This window comes from Oryx dammah, unplaced genomic scaffold, assembly GCF_014754425.2.
Source record: "Oryx dammah isolate SB20612 unplaced genomic scaffold, SCBI_Odam_1.1 HiC_scaffold_6, whole genome shotgun sequence".
Taxonomy (NCBI): Eukaryota; Metazoa; Chordata; class Mammalia; order Artiodactyla; family Bovidae; genus Oryx; species Oryx dammah.
Window position 1 is genome coordinate 6,946,992 of NW_024070190.1, and position 21,521 is coordinate 6,968,512.

A 21,521-nucleotide genomic window follows, 5' to 3' on the forward strand; every position below is an offset into this window, starting at 1 on the left:
TGGAAGAATAAATATATGTGTACTTTAAAGTTTGAATACATGTATTCAAATAGACCTGAAATCTTATTTTATTCTTAAGCATCATGAGCTGATATAATTTATTACTGCTTATCCCAATTTTTATATGTATTATCATCCAATTTTAAGCCTTCCTCCATATATGGCTTTGTATCAGTGTGTTTTTTAAATCTACTACTTACAAGGAACACATAGATCATTGGAGGTCTCTCCTGAGTATATTATTGTCAAATGTTAGACACTTAACTTCAGGTTTAAGTTCAGATGTCACCTTCTCAGAGAGACTTTCCCTAATCATCTTCTGTCTAGCCCTACTCCTCATTTGTTTTATAATAGCATCCTAGTTATATCTTATAATTACCTTTTTAATTTGTTTATGTACTTTTTATTACTCTCCCACTGAAATATAAGCTCCATGAGGGTAGGTATCTTGTGTTTGTTCTATAAAAGGTCCTAAGTACATTATTGAGTGAATAAAGGTTTGATATGAATGGTTCCCATTAGGAAACAAGCCTTTAAAAGGATCTTCAAAGAATCCCACTGTTTTAATTTGATGTGGGACATTGTGTAAGCAGTCTCAGTTCAACCCAGTATTTACATAGCTTCCATCTCATGTGTAAAACACTGGGCTAGTTGCTCTGTGGGATATAAAAGGGAATAAGCCCCTGCATTCAAGAGTTTATAGACCAGTGTGGGAGAGAGACATATACACAACTAAGTAAAATGTAAGAACTTCTGTGATGGATGCTTCAGTGGTAGTCTTAATAAAGAAGAATGGAAGCATAGGAAAACCAAATAATTCTGATGGGTGAACAAGGGCAGGATTCATGCAAAAGGTGTATTTTGTATTATGCTGTAAACTTAGAAAGATTTTTAAGTAGGGCAGTAAAGAGATGTGTGTTTTAGGAAAGAATAGTCTTATCACCACTGTGAGGGAGTGATTGCAGGGGAAAGAGTTGGGAGCACTGTGTTCACAGGCTCGCACTGTGATCCAGGGGAGAGATATTGAGTCCCTGATCTGGGGAGGTGGGAAGTCAGAGGACTGACAGACTTGAGAAACGTTCCCTGGAATAGAGGAGAGAGACCGTGCTAATCACACGTGGGCAGTCAGGATGAGAGAAGCCCAAAGTGAGATCAGCCTTAGAGTCTAGGAGGATGGTGATTTTGTGCTCCAATACCAGAACCATGAAAGAAGTGAGTTTGGAAGGAAAAATAATTACTTTGATTATATATATGTTACATTTAAGACACTGGGAAAGAGTAAAAATTTAGGCCTATGCTTAGAATAAATAAAATGTCAGAAAGTCTAGAAAATAGAGGTTTAGGATATATATTTTTGTTCTTTGAGAGAAAGCATTGTACAGTGTTGACTAATCTTTCTTTTTTCAGAATTAGGCACAAATGTTCTACTTATATTCACCTAAGGCTACCCAAGACCTCCAAGACATCCTTAGCATTCTGTAGTAGTCACAGAGAAAGTTTTAGGTTTGTTTGTTTTGCTGAAGAGGTGGCCCTCTTTTTTGAGCTTTGTATGTTCTATACACGTGAAGTTAAACAACTTAAAACTACAGGTATAGTACACTGTGTGATTTGTAGTGTTATATAAAATTTTAATATATTATCTAAATTGTCTTAATTTTTTTCCTTAGCTATTAGATGCATATTTTAATAGAGCATCCAAGGAACAAAAAGATAAATTTCTGAAGAATCGTGGGTTTTCTTTACTAGCCAACCAGTTGTATCTTCATCGGGGAACTCAGGAATTATTAGAATGCTTCATTGAAATGTTCTTTGGGCGACGTATTGGCCTTGATGAAGAGTAAGTGCATTCTTCCCTTCACCAGAATTGGGGATCTTTTGTCTTAAATGTAAAATTTATTAAACTGACTCTTAAAATTATTCTATCACTTTTAGAAAAAATCTGCTAGAAGTCATTTTCCAGGTGAACCAATTTTTTATTTTCCATGTGGTATTCTTTCTATAACTTCTTCCTTTGCATTTCATTCACTAGCTAGGCACTGAAAAGAAAGAAATGCTGCATCAAATAAAAGAAAGTGATATTTAAGTTTTGGCATACAGAGTTAACCTGAGAAGAAGGTGGCCCCCATAGTCTCAGCAGCAGATTACATGCGGGATCCATAGACAAGCTCCTAACTCCCCTCAGGGATGCTGGTTATCTGAGAGAAGAGTAAACCGGCATACCGACTCCTGAGCTTTGACCCTGGTGTAATGCTCATGGATTAATGAATAAATGCAAAACTTAAAGAACATTTTTCTCCCAAGCCAAAAGTTTGGCAGAAATGTTAAGCTGTTATTTCTATGTCTGATAAAGTAGAGAGAAATGTGTCTGATACTTGTTTGCAAGTAGGCCAGTTCAAACATCAAGGAATTGACCTACTAATTGTAGCACTGACAGTATTGCTTTTCATTTGCATAAGCTTTTGGCTTTTTCAAAGCAATTCTGCATCATCTCATTTGATTCTCCCAACAGCCTTGAGAAGAAAGTAGAGCAGATGTCATCGCACACATTTGACAGATAAGGAAAATGAGGTGTAAAACACGTCAATAACTTCCCTCCATCAGTTCAGTTCAGTTCAGTTCAGTCGCTCAGTCGTGTCCGACTCTTTGCGACCCCATGAACCGCAGCACGCCAGGCCTCCCTGTCCATCACCAACTCCTGGAGTTCACCCAAACCCACGTCCATTGTGTTGGTGATGCCATCCAACCATCTCATCCTCTGTTGTCCCCTTCTCCTCCTGCCCTCAATCTTTCCCAACATCAGGCTCTTTTGAAATGAGTCAGCTCTTCACATCAGGTGGCCAAAGTATTGGAGTTTCTGCTTCAACATCAGTCCTACCAATGAACACCCAGGACTGATCTCCTTTAGAATGGACGGGTTGGATCTCCTTGCTGTCCAAGGGACTCTCAAGAGTCTTCTCCAGCACCACAGTTCAAAAGCATCAATTCTTCAGTTCTCAGCTTTCTTTATAGTCCAACTCTCACATCCATACATGACCACTGGAAAACCATAACCTCCATCACAGAGGCAAATAGTATACAAGAACTCAAAATCAGATCAACAAAATGGCCAATTTTGCAATCATTTTTTCCTTATTTCATGGTTAGTAGCTTCTAACATGCTCTTGTGTATCATTTATTATAGGTTTGATTTGGAAGCTGTGAACAACATGGGACTCTTCCGGAAGTGGTCTGTCATTCCTGTGCTGGGACTACTAGAGACCTCCTTATACGACAGTGTGCTCTTGCATAATGCTCTCTTACTTCTTCTCCAAATATTAAATTCTTGTTCTAAGGTAGCAGATATGTTGTTGGATAATGGTCTACTCTACGTGTTATGTAATACAGTAGCAACCCTGAATGGATTAGAAAAGATGTAAGTTTAAGTCATTTTTTAAAACTACCTCTGATTAACAACTTTGGAAAGGAAAAAACTTCAGTAGCAGGTTACTTTAAAGCATCTGATATTCCATAATATTTTCAAAGAATTTCTTTCCTTCAGATCTGATTAGATTAGATTTGAGAGGGTATATTTTCTATAATTTTCAATAAAGTTTGTTTCTTTTTTTTTTTTAAGATATTTATCTGACCTACATTTAGGTATTTAGAACCTGAAAACAAGGAACAAATTTGTGTGTGTGCCCAGTCACTTCAGTCCTGTCCGACTCTGTGGCCTGTCTGTCCATGGGATTTCCCGGGCAAGAATCCTGGAGTGGGTTGCCATTTCCTTCTCTGAGGAACCTTCCTGACCCAGGGATCGAACGTGCATCTCCTGCACTGGCAGTCAGATTCTCACCACGTGAGCCACCTAGGAAGCCCCTGAACCAATCTACCTGTCCTCAGATATATTTACCAAGCTTCCACTATGGTCTTATAGAAAGTATTATCCCCCTCTGGAATAGGAAATTTGAGAATTTGAGAGATATAATAACTTGTTGCGGATCATATAGCTAGTAAATAGAGAACTTGAGGCTGAATCTTCTCACTTCAAAAGGCTCTGCTTTACAGTCAACATACTCTCCCACTTTTCCTACTACTGTTTTCTCCCACTGTTAACTACCATACTGAATTTACTTTTTTTTAATTTATTTATTTTTAATTGGAAAATAATTGCTTTACAATGTTGTGTTGGTTTCTGTCATATATCAACTGAATCAGCCGGAAGTATACATATGTCTCCTCAGTCAGAAGAACATTGGCAAATGGTTGCCCACCAGATTGATTAATAATTTAGAAAAATATGTTAGGAGGTTGTATTTTTATTTGGGTTTTGTGCCTTTGGTGTCCTCATTTAGGATATACAGAATAACATTTTTATTAGCATAATATTAATGTTACAAATCTTCAGAAGCACCATCTTACTGCATGTTAAAGCATTAAATATTAATATACTTTTGCAGAGAAGGCAGAGCATATCCTCGGTGATTCTCTAGGCCCGGGAGACTCACTAGGCCAGGGAGACTCTCTTGGTACAAGAGAGGATTCATAGTCGGCTTAGTTCAGTTTTCACTGGGCACCTGTCTTATTTAGGGTCTGTGTCTTGGGCAGATGAGAAATACAACGTATTTCCTCAAAACATCTAGTCTTGATTACAGTACAGTACATGAAATTGGTAGAACTTGGAAAGAGTACCAGCAGGCTCCTTCTAACAGCTGTTTGTTACTGCTGTTGTTTTAAATAAATTGTGCTTACAGAATGTCCCTACATGCTACTCTATTGATTGGCCTCAAAAGTTATCATTTCTAACTCTTGCTTGATTTTGAAAACGTGGAGTGGGGAAGCTTAATATCACACACTGAGGTGGATGATCAAGGTTAAAAATTGAGGGACAGAAGTAACTAATTCATATTTTTTAGGTACTTATAAGTGATTAGTGTGGGCTTCCCCAGTGGCTCAGTGGTAAAGAATCTGCCTGCAGTGCAGGAGATGTAGGAGACGTACGTTCAATCCCTGAGTCAGGAAGATGCCCTGGAGGAGGGCGTGGCAACCCCCTCCAGTATCCTTGCTTGGAGAATTCCATGGGCAGAGGAGCCTGGCAGGCTGTAGTTCATAGGGTAGCAAAGAGTCGGACACGACCGAAGCAACTGAGCACACGTGCAAGTGACTAATACATGTTCAAATCTTTGTCTCTTTTAACCCGTAAAATGGCCATACTTTGTATAAGTGGGATTCAGAGAGGTCAATTAATTTATTCAGAGTCACCATCTTTGAGGCGCCTCAGAATATACCTCTTCACACCCATAGAACCCCTGGTGGCTGGGAACCTAGTGGTGCACGCCCACAGTATCTTGTGTTAGTCTCTGTTGTTACACTTACACCATTTACTGGTTATAGTTACCTGTTCACTTGTCTGGTCCTCTGCAAGCTGAATTTTGACACGAGTCAAAGTCTATCTTTTTATCTGTCCCTAGCCTGTAGTTCATATGACCTGCCATAGAGTATGCATGGATAAATATCAAATGAATGCATGAATGAGTGCATGCTAACAGAACAGGAATTTAAACCAATTCTTTTTGCCTTAAATTATTTATTCTTTTTCTTTAGCATTCCTTTGAATGAATACAGATTACTTGCTTGTGATATACAGCAACTTTTCATAGCAGTTACAATTCATGCTTGCAGTTCCTCAGGCTCACAGTATTTTAGAGTTATTGAAGATCTTATTGTACTGCTTGGATATCTTCAAAATAGCAAAAACAGGAGGACCCAAAGTAAGATTTAATTTTTATGGATTGGGGGGAGCAGTTGTATAATAGCCAAAACTGTTATCAGAACCTCATCTCTTTCTCTGGCTTCTATAGAGAGAGTGGATTAGAGGAGAGGAAACTGTTCTACTAAATGTTCACCCTTAACTTTGTTTACTGGCTTTAAAAAGAAGCCTTTTTAAGTGGGAAAAATTACAAGTGACACCCTAATGTAATTAGTAGCTGGCAACATATCATTAAAAGAAACTGCTGATTTTTCTTGCCAAGTAAAATTAAAAGGCTTATGTTGACTAATAATACCCTTTAATTTTCTTTGGTAGCGAATATGAAAGTGAATATGGGGCATAAAAATGTGAGAATTTCATATTTTAAACTTTTGGTTAAACTTTTGCCTTCTGTATTAAAAAGCCTATTCTTTTAAGACAATTACATGAAATGAAACACATTTGTGAGCTAGAAAAATACTAGCTAAAAATTTTTTATAGTGATCCTTTGGAAATTTGCTTTAAAGTTGCTTTTAAAGACAGTTAAAAAATGTTTACTACCATCAAGAACCCATGATCAAAATTTTGAAATTTACGTCTAATAAAACATTATTGACACTTTCGATATTGCATTAGTATTAATATAAAAGTCAACTCAATTACAATCACATAGCTTGAAAACATTCTAGTATCTTCTGTTTTTAGATATGGCTGTTGCTCTACAGTTTAGAGTTCTCCAGGCTGCTATGGAATTTATAAGGACCACTGCAAATCATGACTCTGAAAACCTTACAGATTCACTTCAGTCGCCTTCTGCTCCCCATCATACAATGTTTCAAAAGCGAAAGAGCGTTGCTGGTGAGTATTTAAATAATATTTTACTAATTATACATAGAAAGTAGTTTGACTCTCCTATATTCTTATATCACTCACATTTTAAAAAACATTGCTTTGTTTCAGAAGTTAAACTGTAGTGTTTGAGAAGGTTTTCCTCCAAGAGGAAATTATTCTCTAGCTTTCTCTTCAGTGCTGTTCTCATTCAGTTATCCCTTGAGCTCCTACCATGTGCCAAGCACTGTGTTAAATGTTAAAGATGCAAGGATTAAGAAAGACACAGATCCTACCTCTCTACCATAAAATGGTAGAGAAATACAGAGGATAGAAATAAGAGACCATACAGAGCAGGGCAACCTGATTTACATGTAGGGTTAGGGAAGTCTCTGAGGAAGCAAGATTTCAATACAAGGGATGAGAAACAAATTAGAGAAGTCAGTGAGTGTTATAGGCAGAATGAACAGCTGATGTGCAGGTGTCGAGGTAGCAAAAAGCTAAGCTTGTTCAGAGAACTGAAAGGCAGCCATGTAGCTGGAGTGTAGTCCTTGATGAGATGGTGCCACCAGGTGAGATGCTACAGGATGGTGTGGACCAGTTCTTACAGGCCATGTTAAGGAGTTTTGATTTTATCTTAACGTTCAGTTCAGTTCAGTCGCTCAGTAGTGTCCAACTGTTTGCGACCCCATGAACCAACCGCAGCATGCCAGGCCTTCCTGTCCATTGTGTCGGTGATGCTGTCCAACCATCTCATCCTCTGTCGTCCCCTTTTCCTCCTGCCCTCAATCTTTTCCAGCATCAGGCTCTTTTCAAATGAGTCAGCACCCCACATAAGGTGGCCAAAGTATTGGAGTTTCAGCGTCAACATCAGTCCCTCCAGTGAACACCTAGGACTGATCTCCTTTAGGATGGACTGGTTGGATTTCCTTGCAGTCCAAGGGACTCTAAAGAGTCTTCTCCAACACCACAGTTCAAAAGCGTCAATTCTTCGGTGCTCAGCTTTCTTCACAGTCCAACTCTCACATCCATACATGACTACTAGAAAAACCATAGCCTTGACTAAATGGACCTTTGTTGGCAAAGTAATGTCTCTGCTTTTTAATGTGCTGTCTAGGTTGGTCATAACTTTCCTTCCAAGGAGTAAGCGTCTTTTAATTTCATGGCTGCATGATTGCATTCACAGTGATTTTGGAGCCCCCCAAAATAAAGTCAGCCATTGTTTCCACTCTTTCCCCATCTATTTCCCATGAAGTGATGGGACTAGATGCCATGATCTTAGTTTTCTGAATGTTGAGCTTTAAGCCAACTTTTTCGCTCTCCTCTTTCACTTTCCTCAAGAGGCTCTTTAGTTCTTCTTCACTTTCTGCCATGAGGGTGTGGTGTCATCTGCAAGTCTGAGGTTATTGATATTTCTCCCAGCAATCTTGATGCCAGCATATGCTTCCTCCAGCCCAGCGTTTCTCATGATGTACTCTGCATAGAAGTTAAATAAGCAGGGGAACAATATACAGCCTTGACATACTCCTTTTCCTATTTGGAACCAGTCTGTTGTTCCATGTCCAGTTCTTACTGTTGCTTCCTCACCTGCATATAGGTTTCTCAAGAGGCAGGTCAGATGGTCTGGTATTCCCATCCCTTTCAGAATTTCCCACAGTTCATTGTGATCCACACAGTCAAAGGCTTTGGCATAGTCAATGAAGCAAAAATAGATGTTTTTCTGGAACTCTCTTGCTTTTTGGATGATCCAGCAGATGTTGGCAATTTGATCTCTGATTCCTCTGCCTTTTCTAACATCAGCTTGAACATCTGGAAATGTACGGTTCACATATTGCTGAAGCATGGCTTGGAGAATTTTAAGTGTTACTTTACTAGCGTGTGAGATGAGTGCAGTTGTGCAGTAGTTTGAGCATTCTTTCACATTACCTTTCTTAGGGACTGGAATGAAAACTGACCTTTTCCAGTCCTGTGGCCACTGCTGAGTTTTCCAAATTTGCTGGCATATTGAGTGCAGCACTTTCACAGCATCATCTTTCATTGCTCAACTGGAATTCTGTCACCTCCACTAGCTTGTTTGTAGTGATGCTTCCTAAGGCCCACTTGACTTCACATTCCAGCCACATATATGAGGCTTATAGTATCCTAAAAATTTTTAATTTGATAAAAGACCTTGAAAGTCATCCAGTCCAGCTTCCTCGTGTCACAGATCCACCAAGGCCTAGAATTAGAAACTGCTAGATGGAGGCCCCACACCCATCTCTTTGTGTCCTTTCACACCCACTTCTTCCAGGTCTGTCATATCAGAGATTAGGATGACTTGCTTAAACTAATGTAATCTGATAGTATTATCCTTGAATATATCCCAGATATGAATTTCTCTTTATATTTGCTCCATTTTTGTCTCAAAGGTGACTCTACACACCAAGCTGTATTAACTGATAAAAATACTGATTACCTAAAATACTGGACGATCTAAAATGCTAGTAAAATATTTCAATATCTTGCAGGATGAGTCATTAAATCCTATTGTAAGTAATGTTTATAGAGGCTATTTGTGGACTTTGATATATACTTTCATAATTTAAAAAAAGGTTCAATTCCAATGAAGGATTCCATTATTCCTCACCTACCAAGATGTCATTTTGGTTCCTATGGTCATCTTCCGATGCCCTTCTTCAGTCCGCTAAATCAAGACTCAGTTACCTCCTTTTCTCCTGGATCCACTCCCTGTGGGGTGCCTCTTGGAGCAGGTGCAGTAATGGTGCAGGAAGCCACCCCTGCCTCTTCAGCCTGAGGAAACCTTTCTCAGGAAATGCTTTTTGTAGGACTGAATCACATGTGATGCATGTTTCAAATCATTTTAATAATAAATTACTGAAATTACACTCTCCTTTCTGAGTTCTTCACTGTATTTGACTGATTTCTACTATGTCACTATATACACGTCTCAAAAATAATTTATAAAATTCAGCAATGTTACTGCTGCTGCTAAGTCACTTCAGTCACGTCCGACTCTGTGCGGCCCCATAGACGGCAGCCCACCAGGCTCCCCGTCCCTGGGATTCTCCAGGCAAGAACACTGGAGTGGGTTGCCATTTCCTTCTCCAATGCATGAAAGTGGAAAGTGAAAGTGAAGTCGCTCAGTCGTGTCTGACTCTTTGAGACCGCATGGACTGCAGCCTACCAGGCTCCTCCGTCCATGGGATTTTCCAGGCAAGAGTACTGGAGTGGGTTGCCATTTCAGCAATGTTAATTACTCAAAAATAGTAATGTTCTTGCTAAAACATGATATGCTTTAAAAAAACTATTGATTATTTTGGAATACGAAGAAGTGAAACGGTATTTGAAAATGTTTGAATATATACACCCTTCTGATTGAGTTTTTCAGAGGGCTAAAATTTTTCCAAAGGATATCTATCCTACTAAGCTATGTCACAAGCTATAGCATTGTTATTTAGGACTTTGAAATCAGAGTGTACTGTTGCACTTCTTCAAAGAGGGAAAAATCACTTTCTCTTAATCACTCTTTCCTTGTATAAATTACCTTTGAATTAAATAAAGTTCTTTTCATTGTCTGATAATGAAAAAGTTATAGCAGAAATGATTTCTTTGATCCTTGTTAACTCCAGCACTTGATGTTTTAATTTATATACTTAAAGGTCCTCGAAAATTTCTCCTTGCTCAAACTGACTCTCTTCTGATGAAAATGCGTTCAGTAGCAAGTGATGAACTTCATGTGATGATGCAACGGAGAATGAGCCAAGAGAACCCTGTCCAGGCGACTGAAACAGAGCTTGCACAGAGGCTGCAGAGGCTCACCGTTTTTGCAGTTAACAGGATTGTTTATCAAGGTAGGACTAGAGAATAAATGTGTTCTTGCTCAGATATTGAAATGAGCATAATTTAAGAGAGGGGCTTCCCTGGTGGCTCAGACGATAAAGAGAACTGACTAAATTTCAGATTTTTTAACAGCATTAAAAATTTTTTAGTATCCATACTAGTAAAAGAATTTATTTGGACCCAGTATCCTTGAATAAAATTCTACTTTTTTAATATGTTAAATGCTGGCCTAGACTGACCATTGAAATTTAAAATAGTATAGTACTTCCAATATATTTTTTAAACTTTTCTTTGAAATGGTCATAGATTCACATGCAATTGTTAGGAAATACTACAGAGAGATCCTGTGTGCCCTTTACCCAGTTTCCCCCCGCCATGGATCTTGTAAAACTATAGTTCAGTATCAATACCCAGATATTGACATCACTACACTCAAGAAAAAGAACACCTCCATCACTATAAGAATAAGAATATGTTGCCTTTTAGAGCCACATCCTCTTTTTCTCCCACACCCACCCCTTCATTAATCGCTGGCAACTATCAATCAGTTCTCCATTTCTGTATTTTCATCATTTCAAGAATGTTAAATAAATGGAATCATACAGCATATAACTGTACAGTATGTGTAAGATTGACTTTTTTCACTCAGCATAATTCTCTGGAGAGTCATCCTGGATGTTACATGTATCAATAATCTGTTCCCTTTTTGTTTTTGGTAAGTAATATTCCATAGTATGGGTGTACAGTTTAATCATTTACCTGTTGAAAGACAATCTGGGTGCTTTCCAGTTTGGGGCTGTTACAAACAGAGCTAGCTGCTATAAAGATGTGTGTGAAAGTTTTTGTGTGAACTCAGGTCTTTGCTTTTCTGGGATAAATAGCCAAGAGTGCAGTTTCTAGGTGGAACGATAGTTGTGTGTTTTGTTCTTGCTAAGGAGCTGCCAGACTTTTTCTAGAGTGGCAGTAAAATTTTATATTCCTACCAGCAATGTATGAGTGATCCAGTTTTCTGCATGTCTTCACCAGCATTAGAAGTTTCACTGTTTTCCGTTTTAGTCCTTCTGATACATAATGTTGGGCTATAACTTTGTGGTTTCAAGGTGCACTTCTACAGGAGCTAATGATTTATATGTTTATGTATGAACTTTAATGCCTACAACAAACACTAAAAAAGCTATGCAAAGAAATATACTCAAAAACAATACAAATAAGCCAAAATTCTAAAAAATTTCAAGTGACACCCATTTTTTTTTTAACTTTTCTAATTTATATTTGGGACAACCAGCCTCTAGAGTAAACTGTGAAACTGAACTGTTATCACATGCACAGCATTTAATGGGATAGCATGTCTGGTTAAACAGGTCTTCACATCTATCTAATGTAAATATCACATGGTCTATTGTACAAGAACCTCCATGACTTTAATAATTTTGTAGTTTAATTCATCTTCATTAGTAAAACAAAGCTTTAATTTAGGATTACATGACTCATGTATGCTTAAATTTCTGCATTGTTTTAGGTGAATTCACTTTCTTTAGCATATTGTATTTTTCACGTCAAATGCAGCTATTACATGTTTATATTGTGACAATGGAATTAGTAATTACATAGAATATTTTTGCCACTATCATTTATAATGGCTCAGTATTAGTGAATTGACTAATTTTTTATTCTTCTTTTAATTCAAAGAATTTAATCCAGATATTATTGACATTTTGAGTACTCCAGAAAGTACAACTCAAAGCAGGACCTCAGCTTCCCAGACTGAAATTTCTGAAGAAAATATTCATCATGAACAGCCTTCTGTTTTCAATCCATTTCAGAAAGAAATGTTCATGTATCTGGTAGAAGGATTCAAAGTATCTAGTGTGAGTAAATTAGTTACTTGGGAAATGTTCATTCACAAAGAAGGAGTAGAGGTTTTATGTGTCTGTATTCAGTTCAGTTCAGTTGCTTAGTCGTGTACAACTCTGTGACCCCATGGACTGCATCACGCCAGGCTTCCCCATCCATCACCAACTCCCGGAGCTTGCTCAGACTCATGTCCGTTGAGTTGATGATGCCATCCATCTCATTCTCTGTCGTCCCCTTCTCTCTCAGGAGTAGAAGTGTCTGTATTACACGTTTTCAAAATCATATTCTTACACTATCACAGACTTTTCTGAAACTCAGACAACTTGAATTTTAATAATGAAGTAAAACGTACTGCTAATTTGCCTTTTTCAGAACTACTCACTTCATGCAGCATTGGTTTTTAAGTCTATAACCCAAAAGCTATTTTCTAATATTATAATTTATTAAATAAAATCAGCATCAGAAAAGAATAGGAATTTGATGATTACTATGAGAGCTTAAACTAATAACCTGTTTTAAAGGACTTTATTTATAGCTGCTTACTCTAGAGTTATTATTATGGATAATTATGAAGTGCAGATGTTGGCTTAAACAGGTCTAATATCTTCAAAATTATGTAGAGAATACTGAGAAGCATCAGGCTCCATTTATCATCAACTCACTTAGGTTTTTGTGGTCATTTATAGTTGAACATAGGGGAGAAATTGGTCAGTACACTCATAGATAGCAAAGGCTAATCTAATTCTAGCAGAACTCATAAATCATGATTCTGCCAGTATAACTAGATTTGGTTGTCTGCAGGTTCCACTTAGAACTGAGTCATTCACAAAGAGCCCTTAGGACTAGGAGTAACTGGAGAGCCATTTCCAAAACAGAATAAACTCTAAACTGTACTGATTCCAATTTTTAAACCAGATAAAGGATATTTGATCAAGATTAGGTTAACCCTTATGGGACTACCTTCAAAAGCACAGCTTATTTGGTTATTTGTTAAGGGATATTGATGGTCAATTTATATACAATTCTTAATTTGTGACAGTTTTACTCAATATTTCAGTCTTCCCTGGTGTCTCAGTGGTAAAGAATTTGCCTTCCAGTACAGGAGGCAAGGGTTCGATCCCTGGGTCAGGAAGATCCTTTGGAGCAGGAAATGGCAACCCACTCTAGTATTCTTGCCTGGAAAATCCCATGGACAGAGAAAGTTAATGGGCTACAGTCTATATATGCATGCTAAGTTGCTTCAGTTATGTCTGACTCTGCGATCTTATGGACTGTAGCTCGCCAGGCTTCTCTGTCCATGGGATTCTCCAGGCAGGACTACTGGAGTGGGTTTCCATGCCCTTCTCCAAGGGATCTTGCCAAGTCAGGGATCAAACCTGGGTCCCTTACATCTCCTGCATTGGCCGGCAGGTTCTTTACCAGCATCACCTGGTCCATGGGGTCTTAAAAGAGTCAAACACAACTTAGCAACTAAACAACAACAGCTAAAATATTACTAAAATATTCAATATTTTAGTACTAATTCAAGCCTCTATTATGAATCCTTCTCTTTTATATTGTAAAATCCTGGTAGGCTTATTTACTGTTGTTCTTTAATGGTTCCTTTTTTTTTTTTTGCCATTTAAAATTTCCAAACCCCGGGTATTTTTTTAAGTGTCTTAGGACTTTAGCTTCTTTATCTCTCCCTTTTAAATTGTGGTAAAATAAGACTTCCCTGATGGTTCAGACAGTAAAGTGTCTGCCTACAATGCAGGAGACCCGGGTTTGATCCCTGGGTTGGGAAGAGCCTCTGGAGAAGGAAATGGCAACCCACTCCAGTACTCTTGCCTGGAAAATCCCATGGACAAAGGAGCCTGGTAGGCTCCTACAGTCCATGGGGTCTTGAAGAGTCGAACACGACCGAACGACATCACTCACTCATACATAATATAAATTTTGCTATTTTAACAATTTTAAATGTACAAATCAGTGATATTAAGTCCATTCACATTGTTGTGCAACCATTACCACTGTCCATCCCTAGGAATTTTTCCGTTATCGGAAGCTGAAACTCTGTGTTCGTTAAACAGTAACTCCCCATTAGTCTCTCCCCCAGTCCCTGATAAACCACTGTTCTGTTGGTATATATTGCGCTTGTTTATCTATTCATCCATCAATGGGTATTTGAATTGTTTCTACCTTTAGGCTGTTTTGAACAATGCCACTATAAATATTGATGCACATCCATCTGTTTTAAAACCCTGTTTGTGTGGATGTGTATATCTTCCTAATTTCAGCTGTTTGAAAATTCTAGAATAAAACATGTTCCATGATTTTTTAGGGCTGTGTTAGGGTTATTATATTATTGCTTAAGATATTTGATCCTAATTCATTCCTGTTTTGATTTAAGGCTTCAGGTAAAACCAGTAGTTCCAAACAGCAGTGGGCTAAAATCTTATCGTCTTGTAAGGAAACCTTCCGAATGCAACTTGGGAGACTGCTCGTGCATATGTTGTCTCCAGCCCACCCTTCACAAGAGAGAAAGCAAATTTTTGAAATAGTTCGTGAACCAAATCATCAGGAAATACTGCGAGACTGTCTTAGCCCATCCCTGCAAGTAAGTACCCCAATACTTCATGAGTAACAGCTATTATAAAACTATACAAATCAAGAACTGAATCTAAACTGTATTTTCATGCCAAATACCATGAATATAGTTTTCTAACTAAACAAATATTTTCTGAGGTCTTTTTTCAGATGCCACTTACCAGAGTCAATTTGTTTAATCTGTTTAATCCCCCTTCCTTTTTCCAGTGTTTAAGTTCTATACCTGAGTTCTTATAAGATCCTTCATAGTATGTTACTAAATCTTGAAGTGTTTTCTTTAAGAACAGTTTGGAGGCTTTTTAAAGCATTATATTATCCATGAAACATCTATACTGAATGGCCCAAGTAACAGTACATATAACATATTTCAAAAATATTTACAGTAAGTTAAAATATTTGTTGATCATCTGGAATGGTAAAATCAAAATACTCAAGCTGTTTTGGAATCTATAAATTGTATCACTTAGCAAGCAGTAGATGGAGGATTTAAGTGGTGTAACCATTCTGTTTAGCAGTTTCTTACGAAATTAAATATACTGGTTAGCCTGTGATGCTAAAATTCCATTTTTAGATATTTACCTAAGAGAAATTAAAGCATATGTCCATAAAAAGACTAGTAGGAGAATGTCTATGACAGCCTTTTTACTAATAGCCAAAAACGGGAAATAACCCAAGTATCTGTCAGTGGGAGAATGTATAACTAAACTGTGGTATATTTATGCATTAGACTGTTATATAGCAATACAAATGAACTGACTACTGATGCACCCATCAATATGGATGAAGCTCAAAATCGTGGTGTCATTGAAAGGGACAGCCAAACACCAAAGAGCAGGCATTTTATCATTCCATTCATATGAAGACCAAGAACAGGCAAAATTAAGACATAGTCAAAGAGCTGTTCTTTTGTTGCTTTATTCTCAGCTAAGCTGCCATCCCTCTGAATCCAACCATGATGTTTCAAGTTCTCTTCTACCAGCTTCACTTCTCCACTTTTCCGTTTCTGTTGGTGGTATCCTTACTGCTTTCAGCTTGAAACATTGCAACTGTGGTTGACTTTGTTTTCTCTTGAATCTATTGTATCACCAAGGCCAGTCATTTATTTAGTCCTGTCTTTCCCTATATTCTGCCCACACTCCACCCCCCACTTTAGGCTTTCACCCCTAATGCTTGGATCACTACAATAGCCTCCTCTCCACCTCAAGACCAAATTACTCTATCTGGTAATTTTTTAAGATTTATTATCCTTCCTGCTAAATCACTTCAGTTGTGTATGGCTCTGTGGAATCCAAGGGCTGTAGCCCGCCAGGCTCCTCTGTCCATGGGATTTTTCCAGGCAAGAATACTGGAGTGAGTAGCCATTTCCTTCTCCAGGGGATCTTCCCGACCCAGATTCCACTAGCAAAGCCCTCATGGTTCAGATGGAAGATTTATTATAGCAACATTCAAATAAACTTAAAAGTTGGATGAAATCAAAAAAGAACCCCACATGACCATAACCTGACTTTAATTTTTCTTTGTAGTACTTTGAAATAAAGTCAGGTATCAGATTATTTTACCTGTAAATACTTCAGTCTGAATCTCTGCTAATAGGACTTTATTTTAACTTATCCCTCTCTGTGATAGTAACAGTAATTCCTTCTTCTTCTTGTTCAATCGCTAAGTCGTGTCCAACTCTCTGTGACCCCATGGACTGCACTACACCAGGCTTCCCTATCCTCCACTATCTCCCAGAGTTTGCTCCAATTCATGTCCATTGAGTCGGTGATGCCATCCAACCATCTCATCATCTGTCGCCCTCTTCTCCTGCCCTCCATCTTTGCAGCATCAGAGTCTTCTCCAGTGAGTTGGCTCACTTACTTATTATCATCTAATACCCAATGTTTAAATTTTCCCAATTTTCTTTTAATTTTTTGGATAATTCTCTTGATTCTGGATCCAAACAAGGCCCACACAATATTTTTTTGATGTGTGCTACATTTTTTTAATCCTTGTAATTACTGTCCCCAATCTTTTTTTTTAACTGTCATTATTTGTTGATGAAACTGAGTCATTTGTTCTATAGACTCTCCCACATTCTGGATTTGTTTAGTTGTATCTTTGTGGTTCTAGATCTAGAGGCTTGACTAGATTCCAGTTTTTTTATTTCCTATTTTGTTTTTTTAAAAAATACTTCATTTTCCATTATATCATGGCAACAGGCAGAAAACATCTGGTTGCTCTGCTTTTTTGAGATGGTAGCAGCCTGATTCATCGATTATAAAGTTCACCCTCAGTCCTTAATTATTTTAGTAACCATTAATGAAAGTTGCCAAGATCCACTTTTTCATTAGGAATTTCAAAATAGTGATTTCTCTGTGTTTCTCATTCCACCATCATCTGTTAGCTCTGATTCTTCTATAGGGAAGAATATTCCCTTAGTAGCTGTTTGGCTACCCTAAAATATAGTCTCTGTAGGAAAGGCAAGATAAAGGCTTGTTTCTTTCATCTGTTTGTTTTTAGAATAATAACTTGGTGCCCTAGCAAACTCTAATTTTTGTATTTGTTTTTATATTTAAGATGTTGTCATGAATTCAGATATTGTTTTATAAATTTTATAAGTAGTTTCAAATCTTTGCAGTTATTTTTATCTTTCAGGTTCAAATGAACACGTCTGTAGATTCAAGTTGTTGTATACTTTTAACATGGCCTGTTTAACAGGTTAATACGATTAACTTGAGGCTTCCCAGGTGGCACAGTAGTAAAGAATCCACCTGCCAGTGCAAGTGAGGCAGGAGATGCAGGTTTGATCCCCTAGAGTAGGAAATGGCAACCCACTGCAGTATTCCTGTCTGGAAAATTCCATGGACAGAGGAGCCTGGCAGGCTACAGTGTATGGGGTCTCAAAGAGTCGGACACGACTGAGCGACTGAGCACAGCACAGCTTTATTAACTTCCTTCCATTCTGGAGCAAAGAATGTCCCAGGCTCATCTTGTATATTTCCTTCCCTAGACCTGCAACCAAACTTTTTCCCCAAGAAGCCCATTTCCTTTTAATGAAATAATAGTATTTAGAAACTACAAATCTAAGGACTAGGTATGTTCATTTCTATTGGATTGTCATTTCTTCTCAGCGTTTTTAGTGGGCAAAGCTGATAAACATGTGAAAGTGTTAGTTGCTCAGTCCGTGTCCAACTCATTGCAACCCCATGGACTGTAGCCTGCCAGGCTCTTCTGTCCATGGGGTTTTCCAGGCAAGAATACTAGAGTGGATTGCCGTTCCCTTCTCCAGGGCATCATCCCAACCCGGGGATCAAACCCAGATCTCTCACATTGCGGGTAGATTCTTTACCATCTGAGCCATCTGTAAAATGTCAACCTGGTTTCAAAATCAAAACTGTGAAATACAGCACAGTTGAAGAGTTTCTAGTTTTTATCTCTGTAGCCTTCCTTCATTCTTTCCCTTTCCCTGTAGCTTACCATCCTTATTTGGTTTTTATTTGTTTTGGAGATATAAGCAAATTTGTGATACACACACACATGGGCATGCGTATGTATTCTCTCTCTCACTTCTTTATAGGAGAAAAGGTAATGAATGATACACACGCTTCTCACTCTACTTTCTTCAGCTAACAATATATCCTGCAGTGGTTCTGCAGCAGTATAGAGAGCTCTTCTTATGCCTTTTTTATAACTGCCTACAAGCTGTATTCCATCTGTAGTCTGCCTGATTTTTAAAGCTCCAAGCTTCTCTTCAATTGAATCTGGTTAATTCTCCAGCCAGTCTGTGGCTCCTCATCTTTTCTCTCATAACATCTTCATATCCCTTGTTGTCCTTCTGATAGCTGCTTTCTTCATGTTGTCCACAGCACGCAACACACTCTCTCCTCCCATTTGTCTGTCTGTATGCCTGTTGTGTCCATTTAGCCATGCACCCACATCATATGGTACCACCTTCAAAATCTTCATTCCTTCTTTTAGTCTACTCAGAACTCTTCCTTCTTGAAACTTCATCGAAAATTTTATTTTTATACATTGTATTATTTTCTAAAAATTTGTGTTTAAATTCAATTCCTTAAATCAGTTTCCTGAGAGCAGGAAATAAGATTTCTATGTGTGTTGTGTCTCCAAAAACAACTTTTCTAGTCCCAGAAACTACAGTCAATAAATGATTGATCAGAAGATGTTAAAATGAGCTATTAGAAACAGCTTCAATGTCTAGGAAAATCATGTTTCTTTGGACATTCAGAATGAAAAAAAAAAACATTTCTGATAGTTTTTCAAGATGATTTTAAAATGTCACCGAATACTAAACAAATATTTTTAGAGTTCTATCAAGATTATTACCTTTAAGATGCACATATGAAAATATTCTAGTCCTTTACCATTCCTCTTTATTTGCCAACTCTTCAGGCCTTTTACTTGCAGAGCATCTGTTCCTTTTTCTCTTTTGGTCAGCTAACAGCTGTCTCCTGACTAATTTAAAATGTTGCATTAAAATAAGCTTTGCTATTTTCATCATTGCATATGTTCATCTTATGCTTTTGGGAAACGACATGATGTGATTCAGCATGTGAATTTAAATATCACCTAAAATGTAATAGTTTCCAAATCCATTTGTTGACTATTCACAGTTAAAAATATCGTAAAGCCAAATACAGTGATATTTGTATGAAAGCAAATTGTTAAAAAATAAAATTACGCATGTTTAACTTGTTGGCAAAGTTAATGTCTAAATAATATATAGTGTACACTTAACAATCAGGTGTAATATCTCTGGCATGAACGAGCCACTTAACGGAAAAAAGCTTTGATCTGCACAGTGAATAAAAAGCACTAAAACTGGCGTGTGTGCATATCAGTCACTCAGTCATGTCCAAATCTTTGTGACTCCATGTACTATAGATCCCCAGGCTCCTCTGTCCGTTGAATTCTCCGGGCAAGAATACTGGAGTGGGTTGCCATTCTGTTCTCCAGGGGATCTTCTCAACCCAGGAATTGAACCCTAGTCTCCAACATTGCAGGCAAATCTTTACCGTCTGAGCTGCCAGGGAGGCCCATAAAATTGGTATAAACAAAGCTTATCTAAAAATAAAATTTCACATGTTTCCAAAGTCAAATAATCGTCTAAAGCAAAAATGGTAGCCATGTCTTTTGGAATCCCAGCATAGATAATAAAAGTATGCATGTGTGCTCAAAAAAAAAAGATCCACTTAAGAAATCGTGAATCAGAGTTTGGTTTAGTTGTACACTAGGAAGGACCATTTTCATTTTCTTAAGTAACATTTTCATTTTGTCTGTAGGGCCTGTTCATAAAAGACTGACCTAAACCAACCCTTCTCCCAAATATTCACATACTGAATGCTGACATCTTAACTGGTTTTGGAGTTTTTCACCTTTTGTTCTCCCCAGGGAATAGTGAATGCTTACAAATGGATCCAAAGATACTTTTTTGTTCTGGTATTTTCTCCAGTGTTTATTCTCCCAAGCAGAAATTAAAGAGACTCTTAGCTTAAGATTTAAAGGAAAGTTTCCCTTCCAGTTCAGTATTTCTATGAGAAGAACTAAGAATTATTTTCCTTCATCCCAAGCTTATTTTCTGTATTCCTTTAGCAAACCCTCTCTAAAATTCTTTCCCCAAAAGCTTGTGTGCTTTTTTCCTTCTTTCCTTTATTACTTCTATTCTTCCTTTCTTCTTTTTTTCCTCTTTTTCTTCCCTTTTTTTTACCTTTAACAATAAAAATTTTCAAACATACTAAGAAAAATAGACTAGTGAATACTTAATGAATACCATATGACCATCTCATAGGTCTAACTATTGTTAGTATTTTTATCATATTTATCATAATTTTTTTTCCTGAGGTATTTTAAAGCAAATTATATAAATCACAACCTGTTTTCAAAAGACTTTTTTATGTCACCATAACAACATTGTACTTAACAAAATTAGCATATACTCTGCTGCTGCTGCTGCTGCTAAGTCGCTTCAGTCGTGTCCGATTCTGTGTGACCCCATAGATGGCAGCCCACCAGGCTCCCCCATCCCTGGGATTCTCCAGGCAAGAACACTGGAGTGGGTTGCCATTTCCTTCTCCAGTGCATGAAAGTGAAAAGTGAAAGTGAAGTCGCTCAGTTGTGTCCGACCCTCAGCAACCCCATGGACTGCAGCCTTCCAGGCTCCTCCATCCATGGGAGTTTCCAGGCGAGAGTACTGGAGTGGGGTGCCATTGCCTTCTCCAAGCATATACTCTAATGTCATCATATACTCAGTGCATAATCATTTGAGAATTTCTTCAGTTGTAACTGTTAAAGAATTTAAATGTAAAAATACAAATTCTTTATGACTTAAAATTTTTTTAATTAAAAAAATTGTTACTTTTTTTTTTTAAAGCATGGAGCCAAATTAGTTTTGTATTTGTCAGAGTTGATACATAATCACAAAGATGAATTGACTGAAGAAGAACTAGACACAGCAGAACTGCTTATGAATGCTTTAAAATTATGTGGTCATAAGTGCATCCCTCCCAGTGCATCAACAAAATCAGACCTTATTAGAGTGATCAAAGAGGTGAGTCAGTGAAACCAAAAGAAATGGCTTTCTTAGGAGATCCCATTGACTGTAACTAAAGAATGATTGAGAGATTTTTTTACTATAGAGTACCACTGATGGTGAATTTCAAATGATAATTTTCTTATACTTTATATTGCT

General features: G+C 37.6%; 1 protein-coding gene across 1 annotated transcript in view; it reads left to right on the top strand.

Annotated features, from left to right (window-relative positions):
* LOC120865417 (lysosomal-trafficking regulator-like) overlaps window positions 1-21,521 on the top strand; it is a 164,800-nt gene that overhangs the window by 90,929 nt on the left and 52,350 nt on the right. Inside the window, exons 25-32 of the mRNA XM_040242693.1 lie at window positions 1,668-1,837; window positions 3,182-3,412; window positions 5,581-5,747; window positions 6,431-6,583; window positions 10,213-10,404; window positions 12,083-12,261; window positions 14,637-14,843; window positions 21,204-21,380. Of these exons, the coding sequence (XP_040098627.1) occupies window positions 1,668-1,837; window positions 3,182-3,412; window positions 5,581-5,747; window positions 6,431-6,583; window positions 10,213-10,404; window positions 12,083-12,261; window positions 14,637-14,843; window positions 21,204-21,380 (1,476 nt within the window). The remainder of the gene's footprint in view (window positions 1-1,667; window positions 1,838-3,181; window positions 3,413-5,580; window positions 5,748-6,430; window positions 6,584-10,212; window positions 10,405-12,082; window positions 12,262-14,636; window positions 14,844-21,203; window positions 21,381-21,521) is intronic.